The sequence below is a fragment of the Lonchura striata genome, chromosome 10, assembly GCF_046129695.1.
Source record: "Lonchura striata isolate bLonStr1 chromosome 10, bLonStr1.mat, whole genome shotgun sequence".
NCBI classification, from domain to species: domain Eukaryota; kingdom Metazoa; phylum Chordata; class Aves; order Passeriformes; family Estrildidae; genus Lonchura; species Lonchura striata.
The window spans coordinates 3,020,170-3,043,813 of record NC_134612.1 but is presented as its reverse complement, the minus strand read 5'-3'; the positions used below and the strand labels follow the sequence as shown (position 1 = coordinate 3,043,813).

General features: G+C 46.0%; 1 protein-coding gene across 1 annotated transcript; it reads right to left on the bottom strand.

Moving 5' to 3' along the window:
- Positions 1-1,258: 1,258 nt before the first annotated feature.
- Positions 1,259-22,892, bottom strand: KLHL6 (kelch like family member 6). Its single transcript, XM_021555801.2, has 7 exons — positions 22,528-22,892; positions 17,440-17,605; positions 11,101-11,550; positions 9,143-9,380; positions 5,716-5,918; positions 4,558-4,771; positions 1,259-2,243 (listed from the first exon to the last, which is right to left on the bottom strand). The coding sequence occupies exons 1-7, from the start codon at positions 22,785-22,787 to the stop codon at positions 1,942-1,944; spliced, it is 1,833 nt and encodes a 610-aa protein (XP_021411476.1). The 5' UTR covers positions 22,788-22,892; the 3' UTR covers positions 1,259-1,941.
- Positions 22,893-23,644: the final 752 nt, after the last annotated feature.

The following is a 23,644-nucleotide window of genomic DNA, read 5'->3' as shown; positions in this document are numbered from 1 at the left end:
TTAATACTGTATAAGGCAAAAGGAGACATTACAGAGAGGGAGGGAAGGCTGGAAGGAGTCACTGCTCTCCACTTGGAGAGATTTGTTTTGCACTGTATTTTCTGTCTTGATTTAATAGTGAGTTGGCTCTTTCCAGCAGCTAGGCAGGGGAGGAGGGACGGGAATATGTTCCCGTCTTCGGCCAAGAGTATCCCAGGGCGTCCCGGGCGTGACCTCTTCAATGTTTGTTTTTCTTTCCCTACAACTGACCCAGATGCTGGGATTTGAGACTTGTGCCCTCCTGGCCTGTTGAACATTTGCCCCCTCTGGTACAGCATGTGACAGTCTCATGAACCAGGCTGGGAACAGTACCTGGAACTGTTTTTCTCTCCAGCAGAATGTTTTGTCCGGGTGCGTTCCAGGAAAGCAGAACCCGTGAGGAAAACGCCGGGAGCGCAGTGCCACCCAGCGGGGATGGAGCGGGGGATGGAGCCGGGATGGAGCCGGGATGGAGCCGGGATGGAGGCGGGGATGGAGCCGGGGCTGGAGCCGGGGATGGAGCCGGGGCTGGAGCCGGGGATGGAGCCGGGGCTGGAGCCGGGGATGGAGCGGGGGATGGAGCCGGGGATGGAGCCGGGGCTGGAGCCGGGGATGGAGCAGGGGATGGAGCAGGGGATGGAGCCGGGGATGGAGCGGGGGATGGAGCGGGGATGGAGCAGGGGATGGAGCCGGGGCTGGAGCAGGGGATGGAGCCGGGGATGGAGCGGGGGATGGAGCCGGGGGATGGAGCGGGGGATGGAGCCGGGATGGAGCGGGGATGGAGGCGGGGATGGAGCGGGGATGGAGGTGGAGATGGAGGCGGGGATGGAGCGGGGATGGAGCGGGGATGGAGCGGGGATGGAGCCGGGGCTGGAGCAGGGGATGGAGCAGGGGATGGAGGCGGGGATGGAGCGGGGGATGGAGCGGGGGATGGAGCCGGGATGGAGCAGGGGATGGAGGCGGGGATGGAGCGGGGGATGGAGCGGGGATGGAGCCGGGGATGGAGCAGGGGATGGAGGCGGGGATGGAGCCGGGGATGGAGCGGGGGATGGAGCGGGGATGGAGCCGGGGATGGAGCCGGGGATGGAGCCAGGGATGGAGGCGGGGATGGAGCCGGGGATGGAGCGGGGGATGGAGCCGGGGATGGAGCCGGGGATGGAGCCGGGGATGGAGCGGGGGATGGAACGGGGATGAAGAAAAGCCCTTCCAGGCACAACAGCCACCGAGACGCACAGCAAAGGAAAGGGAAACCACGTTTTGGCCTGTTTTATTCAGAAAACAGCCGCAGTGAATGTGACATGGAAAAAATTTAGCGTTCATTTACATTTGCAGCCTGTGCAGTCTGTTTCTTGGGAATGACAGCAAGGTTTGCAAACTGAGATGGATGTTTTTTGGTCATGCAGAACTGAAAAGCCAACAAAGTATCTTCAAACAAACAAACAAGCTGGTTCAAACTTAATCTAATGTGCCAAACACTGGGAGAAAAAAAAGCACAGCTTTGGAAGACACAATTTGATGTCCTACCAAAGTTACAAATATTTAATTCCAAAAGCAACTTCTCTTTTTTCACTAGTAGGTATTGCAAATCCAACTTAACAAAATAAATAGTTGACCAAACTCTGGGATCAGACTGAGCCATTTCAAGCACATTCCAGGGTAGATATAGCTGGGAAGTAAATTTCCCACCTACATTTCTTTGACTGATTCGAGGTATTGTGTTGGCAGGAGTAAACTACAGCTGGTCCCTTTGTTTTTTCTGTGGAGGGAAGGAATTAAGATAATTTAAGGATATAATGTACACAGGAAAACAAGGACTGTGCATATGTACAGATGCCCGCAGAGGACCTGTGGTGGTGTTCCCATCCATTGCTCCCCGGAGCTCAAACCCATCCTCACTGCAGTCTGTGCCAGGAGGCAGCGGGCTCAGACAGAAACTGCCCCGGGCACGACCTTACGGATGGGCGTGTAGGACTTCCTGAGGGTAACGCTGCCGTGGTGAGACACCCCCCGGGGCAGGACACACTCTTCTGTCAGCTTCTGAGTTTCAGGGTCCCAGCAGAGCACTGTTGCAATGACTTCGTTCTTTTCGTCTCGGCCACCAGTGATGAACAGCTTGTTGTTGCAAGGAGAAATCCCACAGCTGGCTCTCTCGTGGGTAAACTGAGTCACCAGGCACCATGTGTCCTCCTGGGGGCTGTAGGAGTACAGAGCTTTCATTGCCCCACCTGGGAAGGAAATGGATATTGGTTTGCACTGACCGTTCCTGTAAGGGATTTTAATTCAACCATCCACTTCAACAAGACTGTTCCTGACATTCGTAAAAACGGTTTCTGCCCCAAAGCCAAGAAAAAACAAGGTCACAGGATACTTTATTGTTTTGAAAGCCTGATCTGCAGAAGGCCATTTATTTTTTATAAGGCTGTGGAATTTAGGGCCAGAACAAACTGCTGTGATCCTCCAGTGTGACCACAGTGTACCTAGCAACAGATCTTTCTCATACCTGCTGCTCCAGCTAAGGACACAGCTTCAGAAAAATGCTATTTTGTCTAAAGGTACTTAGATCATGGAGGACCAGCTGTGGTAAACCTTCACTTTTAGGAATAGGTACAGGATTTTTCCACTCATTCCTCTGTCCATCAATCCTTGTTCTTCCTGGAACTGGCTGCTTTCAAAAACCCTTCCTTGTTTAGAGTTTGTCAGACTGAATCAATAATCTTTCCATGGGTTTGTTGGAGAGTGACCAACAGTTAAATAGAGAGTGACCTTCAGTTTCTCTGTGTTTCCCAAAACTGAAGTTATTAGTGATTCTTAGTAAAGGTTCTTAGTGCACCTTTTCAGTCTTGCAGTGGCCTTTTCTCTTGAAAAAATGGTCAATACCTCAATTCTCATGAAAGGCTATGAAAATACATTCCTTACCAAGATTACAAACAGCTAAATGGTTCTTATTCTGAATTTGCAGGCACTGAATATGTCTTCTGTATTAGCTGTACAGAATCACAGAATTGTTAGGGTTGGAAGAGATCTCTGGAGGTTATCCAGTCCAACTCCTCTGCCAAGGCAGGGTCACCTGGAGCAGGTTACACTGGAATGCATCCAGGTGGGTTTGGAATGTCTCCAGAGAGGGAAACTACACAACCTCACTGGGCAGTTGTTTCAGTGCTCTGCAACCCTCAAGATAAAGAAGTCCTTCCTCAGGCTGAGGTGGAGCTTCTTATGTTGTAGTTATGGTCACAGTTCCTTGTCCTGTCCCTGGCCACCACTGAAAAGAGTCTGGTACTGTTCTGGATAGGGAAATCTTGAAGCCATGGTCTTATTGAAGAGGTGCAACAATGCCTGGGATCCTTCCTGCTGGCAAAGTAAGCATTTATCTGTGGTACTTATAACAGATGCTGAGTTTGACAATACTAGTGTAGTACCTGAGGGGTGATCAAGTCATTCAGAGGTGACTTAATTGGAACAGGCTGAAAACAGACATTGTTAGTTGTAGTGATTCACCTGGCAGTTGGTAATTCATCAGTCTGGGTAATTTGATTGCTTTGGATGCAAATGCTCTTTTATCTTTTAAATTTCATATGGTGCTGATTTCTATCCAATTGGAGTAGATTTGCTTCTCAGATAGATAAACTAGAGATTTACTGGTGGATGTTGCTGGCTGAAAGATGCTAAATGAATGTGACTGGAGTTTCATGTCCATTTTATCAGGAGGTATATCAGCTAGCCCATAAGTCATGTGCCTTCTCTCTCTGTCATCCTGTACAAACAGGGTGATGTCAACTCCAATCCTGAGGACAAACATGAGGCATATATGTACACAAAAGGGGTGTGGGTGTGTGTGTATGTGCACACAAATGCAGATTACAAATCTCCCTCCAGAGCACCATTCATTATTTGGTGAATACTCCAGCTCTATGCCAGCTCTCGGCACCATATTGATTATACTGAAATTCCCTGCTCCAATGCTGAAAGAGGAAGGGGAAAATTTTCAGAGCTCCTGATTTGGCAACAAAGTTCTTCTTTTCTTTTGGTTGTTGTAGTACCATCTGGAGATGTGTGCAGGCTCCCTCCTCCCCCCATATTTCAGCTCAAACTCTTGTTCTTCCATTTTTTTCTTCCAGTTCTGGTGATTGACTGAATTAACCCCAAGTGCAATCAAGTGAAGAGCTCTGAGTCTTTGGGTCTCAGTGGCTCTGCTCCCCTGACCTGCTCCTCATACTCTTATCCCAGCATAAATCCTGCATGCAGTGGGCTGTGTAATGCCCCTGGAGAGGAGAGGGGACATGATGTAGCTATGAGGTCATGCCCTTGCCACTATGAACACATCTTCGGATGGCTTTAAGCTGTCTCTGGGTTAGCTCCAGCTTTCCAAGATAGCTACCATGCTAAGAGGGATTTTGACTTGGGAACCTTTCCCTGCCGTTTGTGAACATCCTGGCTTCCCACCCCTTGCTAAGCTCACCGGGAAGAGCCATCTTCCACACAGAAGCACAGGGCCAAGCCCTGCTGGGTGCAGACAAGGAGAGCCACGGGTGCTGCACTCACCCACCACATAGATGTGGTCCCTGAAGCTGGCAGCATTGATGCACTTGGCCTCCACGGGCATGGCAGCCCTCAGGCTCCACGCGTTGGTGGCCGGGTCATAGCACTGCGTCTTGTCCGTGGCCAGCTTCCCGTTGGGGCCTCCCCCAATCACGTACAGCTTCTTCTTGTAGCTGGCTGCTGCAAAGGAGCTCACGTTGACCATCAGGGGAGCAGCCTGGGGACCAAAAAGAATCATTAGTAACCATGTGAAGCAGTCCGACTGACGCCTATGGGAAGGGAGCCTGCAGAATTTGAAGTCAGGCATCCCTTTTTAAGCAGGGTTGAGAAGATGATGTTTCTAAGGATAAGGGAGCAGTATGTTTCAGCTTTTTCTTAAGACTGCAAAAACCCTTAATAAAAATATGCTCTGTTCAAATGCTGAAAATAAAATTACTTTATCAATAATTCAGAAGCTAGGAAATATCAGAAATGCCAAAAATCTTCTTTACATTCTTCTGCACACTGCAAAATAGCACAAGGAATTTGTTTATACTGATCTTGCTACTTGCAGCTGTGATTGTTAGAGCCATCCACATTGCTTTGTATAATCTAGAGACAATGGGTTGTATCTGCTATTATAATGCCTAATCTCATTACTGCCATGGATTAATTGGTTGCCTAATTCTCTCCTCTCATTGCTTGAAGTACAGTGTAGAACTGGGGGGGGGGCGGGGGTGGGGGAGAGAGAGTGAGTTTAATCCTGTTTACCTTCAAACCTGTACTTTCACTTTAATGCATAACCCATACCATATATAAAGCACAGCTTGCTAGACACATTATATATACATATAAAATGTGTAAGAGCAGTAGTTTTCAGCCTGTGCTCTGGCTCATGCATACTATATTCTTACTCCGTGATTTATGGACTACTAGCTTTAAAAGCCAACTAAAAAATGGAAAGTTAGGCATTAGATGTCTCGCAGGAAATTATTGGCTGGCAATCCAGGGATTTTTACCTTCTAAAGGATATGTATTTCTATAGAAAATAATACTTAGGGTTTTTAAAGACCAGAAATACTTAAAAGAATTATACAAGATCATTTTGATGAATCCAAGCCCTAAGATTTTCTGATTAAAATATTCCAAATTATTAAAATGTTACGTGATGCAGCCTCTTACCTCTGACCAGCAGTTATGAAAGGGATCATATGCTTCCATGCTGTTGATTCTCTGCATGCCATCAAAGCCCCCAATGACATACACTTTGCCACCCAACACTGCCATTTTATGTCTCCAGCGCCCAATGTTGAGATACTCAATTTGTATCCATTTGTTGATGGAGGCGTTGTATTTCCAGACATCGTGCTTTGTTTCTTTGCCACCTGTAGTGTACATGACATGTGTAAATACGATAGCACAGCTTGTATTTACTTTAAAACTCCAATATGTTTAAAATGTCTGCATTTAGTTTACTTAATAGTGAAGGAAACTGAACAATTTCTACAGCCAAATATTCAGTGAAGATAAATCAGTGTTCTTCTCTTTACCAGACCACAACCACTTTCATTTCAATACTGAGTGTGAGACCAACCACACAGCAGGGTGACATGCAGGAGATTTTTGTGAACACCAGAGCTTTGCAGAACTGCTGCAAAGGGACAAATAAACAAATGTGATTTAAGTAAGATAGTGGAGGATGCTGCAGCTGGCAGTGCCAAATCCCTTGAAGACAGGCCTGGACTGGAAAACTGCCAGGTTGTGCAGAACAGATCCGGCCAGCCCTGTGGTTTGCATCATAAAGCAAAAGACCTGACTGAACTCCTACCAACAATAGTCCTGCAGGACTTGGAAGTTTTACTATTCAACCCTGGGACCATATGGCTGGGATCTCATTTTTGTGCCTCTCCTTCTGGTCCCTTTCTCTATAGACTTGGGTAAGCTTCATATTCATAGCTTGAAGACCAAAACTGGACCCTGAAAACTCATTCTAGAGCTGACCTGCAAGTGGATCTTTGCTTGTGCTAAAGCAGAGAGCAGTGTTTTAGACAAGAGCTGTTGTTTGCCAACAGTTGCTGGTGTAACTGTAATACAGACAGATCTAGTTAAGCCTGAAACCACATCTACAGACTGAGTAGCTTATTCCCGATTAAACATTTGCTTCACTGGTGAATATACTGAAAAGAGAGTTCATATTCCATTGAGAAAATGTCTGCCTTCATTGGTATTCTGTACTGCAGACAGATCACTGCAAACTGATGGAGCCTATCTCTGGGCCAAACAGCAGATTGAATGAGAGATAATTAGCATGCTAGAAAGAGTCGTTTGTAATGCTTTTGTCCCGGTATTTTTCACATGTATGTGTTGAATTTTATTTGCACTCAAATAGCTGAAGTGGCCTAAAGGCCTGAATGCAGCATTCATGGCTACAATGGGGCTGAGAAACTGCAGGTGTTCCCTTTACTCTCCCTTGAAATTTCCCTTTGACATGAGCTTGTGCTTTCTTCCACAGGCTGCAACTCATGTAATAGCTTGAGCTGGACCAGTGGGTGAATTTGCTGCACATCAGGGGACAGGGAGAGATTTTTGAGAGGATTGGAAGTTAATTTTGTTTCTGTTTTTCTTCTGGACAACAATTCTTTCTAATTTGAAGAGAAATTGTACCCAATTAGTAAAAGCATCAGAATGGTAAATGATAATTCATGTCATTTTTAGTTATGCTGCAAATGTAGTGTCTCAGGCCATCCAGTAAAAGTATTGAAACTGTTTTGGGAAAATCACAATCTAACAGTAGTCATAATCTTGTGCAAAGGACTTTCCTATTTTTCAGACGCTCAAGGAGCAGGGAAGACTCCAGACTGCACCAAGATACAGAGGGAAATGAGCACATGGAAGGGGAAGTTAGGAAGTTAGGAAAAATGAAAGTCAAGTTAGAGAAAAAGCAAATTAGAGGAGCTAAAGAAAGAAAACAAAAGTAGAAGGACATGCAGGAGGAAGCAGCTGTTTAATCGGGATTGAGACACTAATAAATTGTTTAGCTGAGAAAAACATGCTAATAGCTTTGGTCCACTCAGCCTTTTATTTGTGTACAAAGGCCAAAAAGGTGAAAGGCAAAGAGGGAATGGAGAGAGGGACTCAGAGATATGAAAGTAAGCAGAGAAGGAAGAAAGAGAAGCTGTGAGAACAGAGGCAAAGGGAAAGCCAGCTTAGACTCACCACAGCAGGGAATGCGTTAGCCTGGCCTGGAGGTAGCCTGGATAGAACATAAAATAAAAGTGGAGAAGAGACATTGGAAAAGATGTCAGGAATAAAAGAATGCAAAAAGCCTTGAAAAAGAGGAAAGGGTAACAAACTGAAGGCAAATGGAAAAAAGACCTCTCAACTCAAGGGTGTGAGGGTGAGGGGAATATTCCCTAGTTGGAATGTTTGACTTAGGTTCCTCTCTACAGCTACCCTTTAGCAGAGGGGCTAATGCCAGAAACTCTCTATGGTGGACTGAAAGGAAATACCTTTACTTATAGGAAGAGTAATCTAATTGTTATCCCAGGATAAAGCTTTAATAAATGTTAAATTGGAATGAAGTATCAAAAATATGTGGACTCCCAAAAGAAAGAATGCAATGGAACATATTTGAATAAAGGAAGTGGACCATTATTCACATTTAAGCAAAGCATTCACACTTTGGCCTACTCTCCTCCTTTCTACTCTTCTGTTTTAATGGAGTATAGAATTTCATGGCCAGTTTTGCAGAAAGGCAGTATTCTATCCATGAAGACCCTGCTCTGTGTCATGGTCCGTAATGACACAGTGATGAAAAACTTGCTGTCACGTTACCTCTGGAAGCAGAACAAGATCATCAAACTTATTTTTTGACAGGCCATCCAAAGCAGCTGTCAAATTGTCTGGCAAGCTTGATTTTAACATTCTGACTGTTAGAGTAAAATCTCTGTAGCTCTGGGATCAAACTGCTGTGTGGAGCTCAGCTGTATTTGTGTGGGAAATTAAATACATCTCCTGAAGCTCTGGGATGATGACCAGCACATGAGTTGTTTTAGACCCACACTGGGTGTCTGGAACATGGGATTTCATCTGGCTTTGACAGTTTATACTGCCAAGTTAATAACTGTGAGTGGGCAGTCCTGTGTGATGGCAGCTTTCAGGGGGCAGCCAAACATCAGTGACAGCTCCCTGAAGGTTCTTGACTGACTTTTGCAGAATGACTCAGATTCCGGAAAGATTTTGCCAATCCATGTGGAGCTTCAAATGAACTTGTCATGAGAAGATGCTGAAGCAATTTGCCATTTTATGTTTGGTAAACTGTTCCCAAGAACCCTCTTGGGACCTCAGTCACTGCTTAGCCTGCTGCACACAAGTGCCCATGAATAGGGATCAATGTTGTCTAAAAAGGAATTCTGTGCTCAAATCAGAGCTAGGCAGTGTCCTTACACATCCAGTGCTCTCTGGAGCATGTCCAAAGCCAAAGCATTAAAATACCTGTAGTGCTTAATTTTTCTAAAGCTGCCTCAAGCATGGTTTTGATAAAAGCTGGAAATAATCATGAGAACCCTTGGTTCCCCTCTTGCACTCCCAGAAATGTCTTGTTCCTTACCCGATATGTAGACTTCATTTTTTAGAGTAATGCATGCAAACTCCACCCATTTTTTATTCTCATTCTCCGGCTCCTGCTCTGTGATTGGTAATTTTGCTACTTCCAGACGGCTTCGCCTCAAAGGATCCAGGCAAGTCACTTCTGCTACAAACTTCTCATCTTTTGTACAGCCCCCTATGATCATAAACACCTCAGACTGGAACTCGTGCATCCTGGGCTTGGTCCTTTCTGTAATAATCTAAATGCAAGTGAGACAGAGTGAGTACGCAGAGCACTTACACCTACAGCTACAGAAAGGCCAGGTGACCTTTTCTTTGATTACCTGTTTTTCAAATCACATCAGGCTTACATCAACTGAACCAATTAGCCAACACTTTCTAAGTTGAAAGCCTGAAAAGCATCCTAGAAGCATTCAGTTGAGCTTACTGTATCCTTCTTTCAGCAGGATTTTTCCAACTCTGAACTTAGCTGCTTTTGCCTACCTACTAGGATCCTTTCAGATCCTTTTAGGAATTACCAGGATGGCACCAAGACCTATGCAGGTGAGCAGTAGTGACAAGGCTGGGTAGCTGAAAAGGACAGGTTTTATTTGGGCTGACAGAGTGAGGGCAGGGTAGGGGGGCCCCAAGGTTTGTGTATGCCTTGGGGAGCTTGGAGAGAGCAAGACTGCAGTTAGTGCTAGCAGAAAATAAGTGCTCTTACTATTTGTCCTGAAGAGATATGTTAGTGTCAGAACAATAAAAATTCTCAACTGTGGAGGGGTTATTTTTATTTATTTCTTTGTGTATAAGTTCTTTCTTCAAGCCAAAATTAGAAGACTTATTTAAAGCCAGAACCATGGTCTGAAATGTGCTTAGCTCTAATTTACTGCTTGTTGGCTCAGTTTATTGGCCAGGTCTTTGTTTCAGGGACACTGGAGAAGTTCACTTGCCAGGTAGATGTTCACCAGGAGCAAAGAATGCGAAGGGTGCTTGGAAACTTGTGTCCTCCTTGGAGGAAATGCTTGCAAACAAGGCGCACAGGTTAAATGCTGCGTCAGGAGGCAACTTGCCTAAAGTTTTACTTCTCTTTCTGATTTTAACATGTGTAATTTAATTTAATTTAACCCTGGCCGTGCCGGTGACAGTGCCACATCCGCCGTGAGCCACGGACCCACAGCCCCTCCTGCCCTCCTCTGACCCCGGCTGAGGAAGGACGCGTTTCCTCGCACTCACCAACTTTGCTCCTGTTGTGAAATCTGACCTCTTGGTTGCTCTCCCCTCTCCCCCGTATTTTGGCCAAAGAGATGTGACTGATACCTAACTTTCCAAAGGGGACGGGCAATGGAAGAACCGGAGATCCACCACAGCCTGCACTGAGCAGGCAGGACAGGACTCGACTGGATGTCAGGATTAATCTGTCTCTTTGGGTGCAGGGACCTCTGCAAATGGCAGATGGGCACTCCTCTCCTCTGCAAAGAGACTGTCTTCTTTACAGGAGGAAGAATACTTCCTTTATGAAACATTTTCCCCCATAAGTAACAGGGGAAGGTGTTACATATTCACATTTGAAAGAGTCATTACAGATTGTGGCAGTTTGGTGGGAAAATTGTTTATTTTCTTGGGCTTGAAGTAATAGCTGAGAGGGTGATGTGTCAGGGCTAATACCATTTGTGTTTTTACTAGGGAAGCTACCTGGGGTCCTCATTTAGCAAGAGTGTGTATGAAGGGTCAAGCTCAGATGTTCATAAACAGGAAGCTGTGCACTTTGTTTTAAAACAACCCACCAAAATCTTCTGAACCGTCTAAGACAGTAGGATAAATTCTGAGGCCCATTTTGACTTTTCAGTAGCACCAGTTAGTGGAAATTCAGTGTGATTACCTTTTTCTGCCCCATGGCACTGCTCCTTTCAAATCGATATTTGAGCTGAAGCGTGAGACGTTTACAAAGACTGGCTAATACCTTCCTGTTTTACTCACCTCATTGCCTGACAGATGGTACATTCTTGCTTCTTGGAGCAAAGGAAAGACATCTGGACACTGTCTAATGAGTTGATCAGCTTCAACAGTCTCTACAAAATACCACGGGTCCAAGAGGGGCAGCCGGACGTTCTCCAGCACGTAGGGCAGGAGAGAAAACCTTTCCGACTCCTTGTACCGGACCCAGTTCATCACAGTCTCGAACACCTGCGCCTCTTCCGTGACGCAGAGGTCATCGCTCTTCAGCGTGCTGCACAGGATGTCCGCCGGCAGCTCCAGGAACTCCTCGGAGCTCAGGACCTGGGTGAAGTTCTGGATAATGTAGTTCTGTACCTGTTGTTTGAGGCTGTGCAGGGAGTGGGCGTCAGCCAGCCTCAGGATGCCAACGCAGTTCTCCGGCTGGAGCGCTTCGGTGAGAAAACTGGCACAAGCATCTACCATGCGCAGGAACTGTGGGCAGAAAAAGCTTGTATAAGCACAGAAGGGTTAATGAAAACAGTCACAGGAGAGCTATGGAGCAACCAGCCATGCCCAATACAGCAAAGAGCTGGGGGAGACAATAATTAGATCATCTGACTGCAGGTATCTCCCAAGAGCTGCGGTTCGAAATGAGAATTTCTTCCTCCCACTGTTTTTATTCCCTCTGTATCCAATTGCTCCTTTTCCCTCTGCCAGGATGCAGAAGACCTGTGATAGTCATGGATTTTATTTGTTTCACTAAAGGGTTTCCTACTATTCCCTTTTCCTTCACGAGATCTCAAAGCACTGGCAATCATGGAGTTACAAAGCACAGACAAGGATCCCAGGAATCCAATTTGCTTCCTCTGCTTCTTGCATATCATGCTCAGACCAACTAGAACAGAGTCTGGTTTTAGAGTGAAGGTGGCTCCACTGTCTGCATTTATGCTCCCACCATCCAAACTCCAAATGCATCTGAGGCCTTGTGAGAGTGGTGGGAAATGAGTGCTGAGGTCTGGGAGGCTTGGAGCAGCGTGCTGCCCCAGAAGGAATGGGCAGCAGTCCTAGACTGGGGTGAATGGCAGGAAGAGACTGGCCATCAGCAATTCTTTTGAGATTCCTGACAGACAGGACTTGCTGGCAAGAATCTCTTGTGGGAGAGGCCTTCAGAGGGTCTAATGACCTTTGTCATCATAATTGGCTGAAAAAAAATATTGATATGCATTTTACACACAGTCTCCTTTATCAAAGAACTGGCTATGCTTGCATTCAATAAAGCATCACAACTACTCTCATAAATTTCCCTGGCAAAATAACCTCACCTGAGTGTCCCAAATGCACATATTCTGGGCCACAGGTGTCTGTGAGATATTTCTAAAAACTATGATCTGAGCTGATTATTCAGGAATTAAGAACTAGTTTTGGGTAGAACTGATCAGTTACAGTTCTTCATCCTAATGGATTTTCCATCACCTTTGTGATTTCAGGTACAAATACTGCCACTGAACAGTGCAATAAAGATGGGTCAGAGCTAATGTTGTGCATTTCCATCTGTGCTTTTTGGGTTGTTTTTCCACCCAGTGTCAGCAAGCAAACCATTTTTAACTTATGTTTTCTCACTGGGGAGAGTTGTGCAATAGTAATTGAGGGGCAAAGAGGAAGCGAAACATTTTTAAACACTGTAGTATGTAGATTTGTTTTAGTAATTAGGGTAGAATCTTCTAGACCCATCAGTATCGTGTTGACATATTTAGACTGTTTATCAGAGCTGAGCGATCGCAGACACTGTGTACAGACTGCATAGTTCCTGTTTTACATTTAGATGTGGTCAAAAGTTTAGAGAAATGCAACTGGCTGATGAACAAGGCTATGTGAGGTCTCAGAATGTGTTGCTGCCACTGACATTAATTGTGATAAAAATATATCAGTGGCCCATGGTAGCACCACAGCACCTGCCACATTCCCCTTGCCTGCTCTCAGTGCTAGCACGAGGCAAACACTTTGAACTCACCAGGGCATTTCCTTGAGCATCTGAAAGGACTTTGCCACCAGCTAGGTTTCAGACCTGAGGCAGGTTAAGCATCAGCCTTATTAAGCTTATTAAGCATAAGCATTCAAATTGTCGGTGATGAGACATAAAAAAACCCCAAACCTAGGATTGGCCAAGGTCATTCATCTGACCTTGTTGTCATCTGTGAGTCAAGGTCAGAGTCATCTGTGACTCTGGGAATAAACCCCAAAACAACATTCTCACCAGCCTGCAGCAAACCTCTGTAGAGTTCTCTAATTATTTATACATGGCTCATTAAGAGCAGTACTGAGGAGGTGACAGAGAGGTGCACATGGCTCCCACGGCCAGCAGGCCCCACTCCCTCACTGCAGGGCTGTTTGTGGCCAGGCGAATGCAGAACTGCGAGGTGTGGGTGTGAGAAACAGCCCTGCTGAGAGCTTCACCAGAGGGGCTGGGCTGCTTGGGAGCAAATCAAGGCAGGACTTTCCCTGGTTCTGCTCCTCACCTCTGCGCTGCACTGTCTCTCCACCACTGCCTGCATTTAGACACTAAATTCCCCCCAGAACTCCCCCAAAACTTGCTGGGCATATGTCAGTCAGTCCCAGGAGAGCAGGTGGCTGACTCAAGAGAGCATCAGAAAGAAGACACCCCTGAGCCTCTTCATCTACTCTGATTATTCTGGCAGAGCTCTGAATTTTCTGCTTGTCCATTGTGAGTACCCCTCCTAATGCCAATCCAGGCACTTTAAAAGCCCTGTTCCCTGAGAACAGTTTCCTCAATAAGTTCTCCTAATACCCATTTGAATCCATGTTCTCCCATGGCTTACTTGGCCTACAGCTGGCTTTCACTCTGAATAGTAAAATTTGTTCTCCCCATATGAGCCGTCGCTTGTCCCAGCTTTGATTCAATGGTCGAATGTAAGCAGTGCCAGCAGCCCTCCCTCTGGCTGGAGCCCCCAGAAAGGGAAGGGAACGGGGACTGAAAGGTCTCTCACTCAGAATGCCTCTCATTCAGGATCCCTCTCACTCAGAATCCCTCTCACTTAGAATCCCTCTCATTCAGGATCCCTCTCATTCAGAATCCCTCTCATTCAGGATCCCTCTCATTCAGGATCCCTCTCACTCAGGATCCCTCTCACTCAGAATGCCTCTCATTCAGGATCCCTCTCACTCAGAATGCCTCTCATTCAGGATCCCTCTCATTCAGGATCCCTCTCACTCAGAATCCCTCTCACTCAGAATCCCTCTCACTCAGAATCCCTCTCACTCAGGATCCCTCTCACTCAGAATCCCTCTCACTCAGAATCCCTCTCTGCATGCAGCACGCTCTGGGGCCGGATCCTGCCCATGCAGCTGGTGGCCCTGGGCCACCACCGGCTGTGCTGTGGCTGCAGGGACAGCAGTCCTGGCCCAGCGGTGACACCTGCGCCCCAGGGAGCCCAGGGGAGCCGGCTGAGGGGCACAGCCCCCTCAGGGCTGCTCTCTGGGGAGTGGAGGCTTTCTGAGCCTGCCAGCCCTTCTCCCACCCACAGCTGCCCTGAAGGCCTTCGGTAGCAAATGGTGCCCTCCTGTCCGGCGTGGCCTGCACTGCCAGCCTGGCTCTGCCCTGCTCGGTGGCCTCAGGATGGCTGTCAGGTGTTGGAGCCGTGTTTCCCTTGGAGTGTCTGCTCATCTGAAGTGGATTAATCCAGGGATGAGGGGTGCTTTGGGGGTCAGTCAGGCCATCAGGCTGGTGGTGCTTCAGCCATGCCCTGAGGGCAGAGCAGCCCTGCCCTGCTTAGAGGGGGCAGCTCGGGGCATCCTCCACTCTTCCCGCTGCACGTGGCATTTCCATAGCAGTGGGCATCACAGACTTTGGCATTTCCATGGCAGTGGGCATCAGAGCCTTTGGCATTTCTATGGCAGTGGGCACCAGAGCCTCTGGTGACAACAGAGTTTCTTTTCCATCTGCTCAGAAGTCTGCTTCCCTCTCGCCATTTCTTTGCTTCCACCACCACAGCTGATGTGGTCTCTCAGCAAGCCCTGCTGAGGGAATGGGTCATACAGAGGTTCCTGGGGGGCAGGAGCATGTGGACAGGTCTGGAGGTTGTTGCTGAGTTCTGGTGAGGGAAGCAGGGCTCCCTGCCATGGTCCTGGGAAGCAGCTGGGATCTTGACCCTTGCCAGGGTGAAGGATGAGCAGCTCTGCAGGCAGTGTGGGTGGCAGAGGCTGCTGGGTGGGACCCAGGGTGGGCACCAGCCTTGCAAGTGCAGTGGCTGGGCAGCCACCAGCCCAGACAGAGGAGGTGACTATTGAACTCATGTTGCAACTGTGCTTTAGGTGGAAAAAATTTGTCTGGCTCACTTGAGGGTGAGGCTTAGCTGTTCAGCTGTTCCAAACCCTTCACCTGCTTCCCCCACCGTGGCAGGGACGCTGCTCTCTCCAAACAGCCCTCCACCTCTTCCTACTGCCAGTTTTGACTGCATTTGGTCAAAACTTGCTAGAAGGGACTAAAGAAAGATATAAATATGTACAACTTTTTCAAAAACAGTTTCTACAGAAAAGTAGATAATTTACATCGGAATATCTATACTGCAATATCTAGAACTGTGCAAGTTATTTCTTTTTTGGCTCTTTACCAAGTCTACAAGGTTAAAAAGAGGCACTGCTACAAGCTCTTTCTAGTCAGATAAAAAGATTCTATTTGAAATTTGGATTTCTCACGTCACTAATTTGAGAGAATTTATCAAACAAAAATGTTACAATAAATTGCAGAAATTATCTTTTCAGCTGTTGATATATCCAAATGAAACATTTGACTTTCAACTCTGTTCTGCTGCATGAATAGCACGGACAATCTGGCAGAACTCTAGTTGTGTCAGCTTGATATAGCAGATTATTAAAGATTTAGTAGTTACTAAATCTTTTTTGCACAAAACACATTTTCAGCCCAAACCCTCACATTTATAATGAGAGGCCTTATAAATTTATAATGAGGCTTTATAAAACTTGATAGTATCCAAGACAACAAAAGTTTTTAGCTGAATATTTCTGGTGTTCTAGGTTTATCTAGTTTTTTATAGTTTACTTTTCTTACTTATGGTAACCTCATAATTTTATCATTATTCTAACAGAGTTTGATGGTTTTCTTAAAGCACCAGCCTTGGGAATCAAATTTAATCTTAATTTTAATGAAAAGTACGGAGGATACATGAAAAACCATAAGTTTATACTTTAGATATTTCCAGAAGGAAAAAAAAGGGGAAAAAAAAAGCTGAGGAATGATCCTTTTGTTTCAAAAGAAAACAAAAACAAGATAGAAAAGTGTCCTGAAAATGAACCAAATGTAGCTGTTTAATGCTGCCAGTTGGTAGTGTTGGTGCATGGAAAATGCAATGCAGACCCAGGTGACATTAAAGTTACCTTTGTGAAATTTTTTCCTAATATCTAATCTAAACCTCCCTTGGTTTAGATTATCCCTTGAGATAATTTCCTCTTGTCCTATGACTTTTTACCTGGGAGAAGAGCCTGATCCCCACCTGGCTACATCCTCCTGTCAGGGAGGTGAGGAGAGCAATAGGGTCCCCCCTGAGCCTCCAAACTGAGCACCCCCAGCCCCCTCAGCTGCTCCTCACAGGACTGGGGTGCTAGAAAGCAGAGTTCCAGAACTGCAGAGCAAAATTTCCATGTAGATTCAGAAACCTGAATTCCCTCATGGGCCACAATGATCACAGAGTTGGGTGTTTCTTGCCTTCCCTAATGAGAGGAATGGACACACACATGCACATTGGCACTTGGCAGGTTATGTTGGTTACAATTTGTTAGCAATTTGCAGCATGGTACCAGACACTGCAATTAGGTAGACCTCACAGGTGATTTACAGGACACGTGAATACCTCATGGACCAAAGGTTGAGTAACACTGACCAACTCCAGCCTCCCACAAATCCCAGGTCATGACTAAAACCCTTTACACACGAGTTCTACAAAGGAGGATGCTAACTTTGTCTGGCAAGCCTTCATCTCAGGGTAGGGGAGACAGAAAGGCAAAGTAATTTCCTGCTCTGGCCAGCCATGCCAGCTGCTGCCCACTAACCCTTCTGACTGGCCTTCACAGGCTGACCTGAATTTTGGGGAGCACTGCCAGGCAGGCAGCACATGGGAGCAGCTCTTGGAGACACAGCCAGGCTCTTTTCCTGTTTGCATGGCACTCAGCACAGCAAAATTCCAGTACATGGCTACCACTGCCATTTTTTACTTTAATGGAAGTAAATATGAAGCAAAATGCTTCCAGAACCCATGAAATCAGAGAAGTTTGCAGTGTGCTAACCAGAGTAAGACACGGTGTTGCCAGAGCAGTGAGATTGGGTCAGTGCATCTGAGTTATCTGTACCTGAAAGAGGCTGGCGGCTTCCAAGACCTTTTGTACATTTTGCTTTGTGATGAGCATCTTGCTGGTGTAAGTGTAGTCCAAGAGTATATTCATGGTTTCTGCATCAACTCCTTTTAGTATGATCTTCTCCTCATATTTCTCTCTTAAATCATTGCAGAACATGGCCCTGGAAAGAAAGACATTTATCTTTTACTGCATTCCAGTCAGGATGAGGCATTCTGAAAACACTGGGCTATTTAGATTTCAACACAGAATACTTTGATTGCTTCATATTTTATGCAATTACTCCTGTTGAAAAGAAACAAGAAAATATCTTTTTGTTGCTCTTCTTCCTGTGTACTCGTGAGTTTGATAAGGCATACACACATGATGCATTCCTCCAAGCTGTCCTCTACAGCAGACCTAGGGCTCCATGGCAGCAAAGGGCAGCTGGGACTGGAGCAGTGCTGCTCTCTCACCTGCTGGCCTCTTGCTGTGTTTCTAGTGCAGAGTCCTGCAGCTCGTTAAGGTGTGGAATTTTCCAAACTTCATTAGCCCATGTGCTTTGTACCCCTTGGCAGGTCAATGCCCCCCTGCTTCCGAGCTGCAGGACTCTGCTGGGACTGAGCCCCGAGGCCAGAGCAGAGCCACGTGTCTGAGCCTGACTTCTCAGCTTCCCAACGTCTCTTGGGCCACATTAACACCAGTGGTGGGCCAGGGGAGAATGGCTTATGGCTTTCTTCTAATTTAGAACCCGACTTTTCTTCTAAATTTTGGGATTGTAGAGTTGGTACCTCTTGGCTAGAGAAACAATTGACTTTGCATGAATTGGAACTACTGTTAGGCAGAAAATGCAGTAATTTCATACATGTAGATAGCAACTCTTCTTTGATGAATAATACTGCATTTGAAAGATGACCACAAGGCATACCTTTGGCACTAGGCAGATATTTCATGTGGGGTATAAATCAGAAATTCTCTAAGGGGAATTTTCATCCATTTTGCATTGTGACAGCTGCAGGACAAACACTCACATCTTCCTCTGCATTTTCAATTTATAGATTTAAGTATTTCTTCCAATGCTTTTTGCTTTTACTTAGGATTTTGATCAGCCCCTTCTTGTTCACTGCATTCAGAGAACAAAATGTCACATTATTTGGAATCTCTCTCAACAGATCAGAATTACGTGAGTCCTCTTGTAACTGCATTGGTGAAAAACATGTGCAGATCTAAAGTGCAATTAGAAGTACTCTTTACCTTGCATTCCAGGCCTTCTTTATTAGTCACACACAATGTTGACAGGACAATGCAACCTGGAAAATGTCTAGAGGTCCCAAGTCTTAGGCCATGCTTTTCTTGTAAAAGAAGTGCCTGAATTAAGCTGTCTGACTGACACATCTTACTGGAGCCAAGACGTAAACAGATTTTATTGCAAAGCAGTTAGGCACGATGAATGGCAAATGGATGGAAGATACCAGCTGCTACTTGCTCTAAGAACTACCTGTTCCTTACCTCAGCAGAAATTTTATAGCAAGGTCTTAGTTACCTCAGTGTGCAAAACTGCCTCTGGATAGAGAGGCCTAACTTTTGAGCAGGAAATTTGGGCAGAGAAGTTACTTGTCAGAAAAGTTGTTCAGCCAAAATTCTCATTTTTCCTTTCACTCAGCTCATTAGAGGTTTTTGCTTCACTGTCCTGCCTCATGGTCCAGCTTCTGCTGCTACTGAAACCAGAATATTTCAAGGCATTTAGACAAATGCTCCTTAACTTTGGTGACCACAAGACTGAGATTCATTTAGCTTCCCTCCCTCTGGCATTGTCAGGTGATGTAAGAGGCGATGTGTGGGCCTCTGACAGAGGTGGCCATCTGAAAAGAGCAGCCCTCAGTTCCCACTGCTCCCTGGGAATGGGCTCCAGCCCGGAGAGGGAGGCTGGCACGGGAGAGCTGTTCCAGTCGTGCGGGATTGATGGCTGCGGACGTCTCACATGAACAAGAAACAGGCCCGTGGAGGGTGCAGGTGGTGTCTGCTCTTCTTCCTTTCTTCTCTTGAGCTGGTGACTCCAGACTTGTATTGACCCATCCCTGTCGGGGAGGTGAGTCTCACTTCTGCCCCACAGAGCGGAGAGTTTGCTAGGGTCAGTCAGAGATACCCAGTGTGACACTTGGGCAAGGCTGCTCAGAAACCAGCCTCAGCCTTCTGCTGGTGCCTTTGCACAGGGTCTGCTCAAAGTGCTTTGGCCTATCTGTCTCCTAATCTTTGTCATTGGTTTAGAGCTGCCATCCGCTCCCAATTTCGTAGGGTGTAGCTGTGAGCTGCAGGACCCACACTTCTAAAGCATGGTGCTCTCCCACCAGTTCTCTGCTCTAGATCATGGCAGGGCTGAATTTGGGCAGTGCTGCACAGGAGAGCTGACTCCTGTGGCCTTCCTTCTGCTCAGATGGAGTGGTTCTTGTTCTCACCCTGTGTGCTGGAAGGGGAGCACCTGACACCACTCAGGCTGATTAGGATGAGCTTCTCTCCTAAGGATTAAAGTTATGTCTCTGAATCTTTCTGAATTTATCCTTATTCTGATCTAAATCATTCAGATGTGGCTACTAATTCCATTGTATGATTCCCTGGGTCTAGTCCCTGTGTGATTCTAAACTGCACATTTGAACCAACATGTACTCTAAGAAATGCACATCTGAATTAAGGGTCCGGTGCCAAAGTTAGATACCCAAAAATGGGTAATTTTAGAAAAAATTCTAAATTTTTTCTAATTTAAAATCAGAGAAATCTCAGTAAAATAAATGATGGGTTGCAGTTTTGTGAAGCACGTTTTAAGCATCCTCCCACATAGGAATGCTTGTGCTTGGAACTATGAACCTGACTTCAAACAACCATGCTGGAGCTCGAGGATACTCTGGAAAATGGATTCAACCTCATTCTCTCACTACTCTTGGGCAGTGCAGGATTAAAGAACTACTGTTCCACCTTAGTCAGCTGGTATTTCTCTTTTCTGCTCTGTTATCATCATGGAGGTAAATGGAGAGCAACAGTTTTTATGTCTACGGGTGCAGGATGTCACAAGAATTAGTCTATCTACTCTCCAGTAGTGCTGAAAAAGGCCAGAAGAAGCCTTCTAACAAAGTTAGTTAGTTAAACAAAGTTAGTTAAACAAAGCTAACCTAGAAGTGGTTAGTTTTGTTAAAGTGTGTTCCAGCCAGCTGCTGTGGATTGCCCACACTGTGGCACCCAGCGTTCAGGAAGGGGTTGTGTAACAGGCAGGGGAATGAAGCCCATGAGTCACTGGGTCCCTTTGCTTTACTCCTGTGCATGGCTGTTAGGAGTGCTGTAATAGCATGGAAAGTGCTCACAGGAACAGTGGGATTTACAAATTCCTTCTTTCTCTGGGGCCATGCAGCTTCTAGAGAATTATGGCAAGATGAATGAAGGCTCCTTGTGAGCAGCAGAGCCAGCAAAGCTCAGTTCCCTGCAGACTTGTGTCCTTCTTTCCCTCCTCCCAGTAACCTCAGCTTCCTCTTCCTGAGCCCTCCATTCTCCTTCCTTACTCCTCTGACACACTTCAGGGTCCCTTGCATGAGCTCAGCCCTGTGCTGGCTGTGCCCAGCAGGGCAGGGCAGTGTGGTTGTTCTGGGCACTGTGTGCCAGGACACCCTGCTCCTTACCCTGCAGCACACCAAGGGTGCCAGCCCAGCATCTCTCCTCTCCTAGCTGCAAATTTCCATCAAACTCACGGGAATTTCAGGTTTGAGACCTCCATCCTGTGCCAAATGTGACTGAAAATAACCCAAAGAGTCACGACAAGAGGCACTGGCAGACAGTGAGATGTAATAAATCTCAGCTCTGTGGGAAGGCAAGCCAAACAGAAGCACCCAGAGGGGCAGACCCTGCACACGTGTGCAGTTGCCTTGGGATGAGATGAGCTCCAGCCAGGTATCCTCCTTCCTTCCAAGGGACAGGCTGTAGCTCAGGAAAAGTTCAGTGGAGAGCTGGCCAACAGCTGTTCTCATAAAATTATCTTGCCTGGTTTTAACTGGGAAATCCTTCTGACTGCAGCATCTTTATTTATAGTGAAATTGGAGTTTTTTGTCAAAGTATCATTATGATAATTTTGATTTTAATTTGTGCATCTGCTGTCCATTACACACATAATGCTGGTAAGATATATTTGGACATCTCTGCTTTTAGCTGTATATTTTCTCATATGCAATAAATGTAGTCTCTCTGTAGAAATAATACCTGTCTCCAAATATTCACAGACACAATCTCTACTCTAGATTAGAAAAGCAGAACTGTTCTTCCAGGCACTACCAGCAAAGCTTACCAGACTCCATATAAAATTAGCTCTCTGCTCATGTCACAAGTGGTCACAGGTTCTTTTTTCTCGTGTTTCCCCTGTAGCTGTTCAGTCATCTGACCACTTTAGCAGTAAATGAAAGAAAGAAAAAAATCCCAGCCATGCAAATGTGATGGTCTAAATGATATTGTCTAAATTATATGGAAAATCTGTGCTAAAGCTGATACTAAGTTCCTCTGTGTGTCTAAAATTTGTTCTTATTGGCCAGTAGTCTCAGATAGAATATCTATTGTACTGAAAGAATGAAAAATTCAAGTGGACCAGAAGGAAATGCTTTCAAGGGGATATTTCCCATTGCAACTGATTTCCAGATGGAAAATTCCTTCTCTTTCCTCCTCAACAATTTAATGCAATATATATTTTTACCTGAGAATGGTAACAGAAAAAATTAGCAAGTTCCAGAAACCCACTCCTATTTCAATAAAAATACCCTGCTATCTGAATGAGTATTCCTCTTTGCTCAGGTCCCAAAAGGACAAGACAAGTGGCTAAAGATGCTTGGTCAAAACACCCTTTTTTCATGCACTTGTCTGCCAATATTCTGTTTTCCTTTGCCTGCCTCCAGCAGACTTTTTGAATGCTGGTATCAGAACTCCAGCAAATCCACAACTTAGCACCTGCCTTATTTAAGTCTCCAACTTTAAAAAAAACTGAAAGACTTTAACACCCAGTTTGCACTCCTTGAAGACCTACAGTTCAAGTCTAAGAAGCAAAATAAGTGTATTGGTTTTGTTTGTTACAAACCTTACCTGAAATAATTGCTTGCTGCAGCAAGGACCACTCGGTGACAGGAGAATTCCCTGCTGCCCACGCACAGGATGACATCAGTAAGGGAATTTTCAAGCCGAAGGTTCTCAAGGCCATTCTGGAGCACCAGAGAGAGACCTGTATCATCAAACTTGACCTTTTCACCACTGGAGACTTCCACCAGGTCCCCCATTTTCGTCGAACACTCATTGTTCAAAGAGATCTCGGGCTCCTCAGAGCTCTTCTCCAGCGTGTCCCCCATTTTCTGGCCAGCCCTGTCTCATTCTGTTGGTGCTTCGATCTAAAAAGAGCTCCTCAGCTTCGGGCAAATCACACTGCAGAAGTTGGGCGGATTTCCTGTCCAGAGGTCTCTGCTTATCTGTAGCTGTCACACACACATAACAGGAAGCCTTGCACTTTCTCATCCTGTTAACACAAACAGAGGCTGGGTTTTTTCAGTGATTTTCAGGCAGTATCAGCGTGTTTAGAAAGGCCTTAAGATGCCTCTGGATGTGAGAAGATTACAAGTGACAGGGACAGCCTGCTTCCCAGCCTCAAGCCAGTCCCTCACTGTTATCTGCTGGTTCTATTGATGGGTGCACCACATGCCTATCAAGCACTCCTGATGGACCAGGCTGCTAAGGGGAAAAGAGTAATATTCTTTATTTCTTTTTCCAGGCATGAAATTATTAATAACTGATTTGGCTTGGGGTTTAGTTTTGGATTTTAGTAATACGTTTGCATATTCAGAAAGTCCTCCAAATGGATGTTTCTGTCCCTCATGACTTTTATTAGCTGGCAACCATTGCATGGCTTTTCTTTAAGGCTAAATGGGCACAACTGTCTCAAGGACGTGGACCAGCATCAAAGATCTCACAGCTGACAGTCTTCAGGCTCCACTGCTGGGCACAGGGATGTGGTCCATGCCACCAGTGCCCTGCCATCAGCTCTGACAGCACTGAAAGCTCAGGGAGAGAGCCTGGGGAGCAGTGTGCCCATGCTCATCCCCCCCATCCTCACTGATGGGCGTAGCTTGAGGCACAGCTGCATCTGACTTGTCCCCGAGACAGACATGGACGGTAGCAGGACCAAGGCTGCACATCTGGCAGTGGGGACACT

Coding starts and splice junctions, on each gene's coding strand:
- KLHL6 (XM_021555801.2), bottom strand. CDS start 22,787: ATGGGGGACACGCTGGAGAAGAGCTCTGAGGAGCCCGAGATCTCTTTG. Junction 11,551..17,439: donor AAGCCGCCAGCCTCTTTCAG/GTACAGATAACT, acceptor TTCTGCCCACAG/TTCCTGCGCATGGTAGATGC. Junction 9,381..11,100: donor ACCATCTGTCAGGCAATGAG/GTGAGTAAAACA, acceptor ACTTGCATTTAG/ATTATTACAGAAAGGACCAA.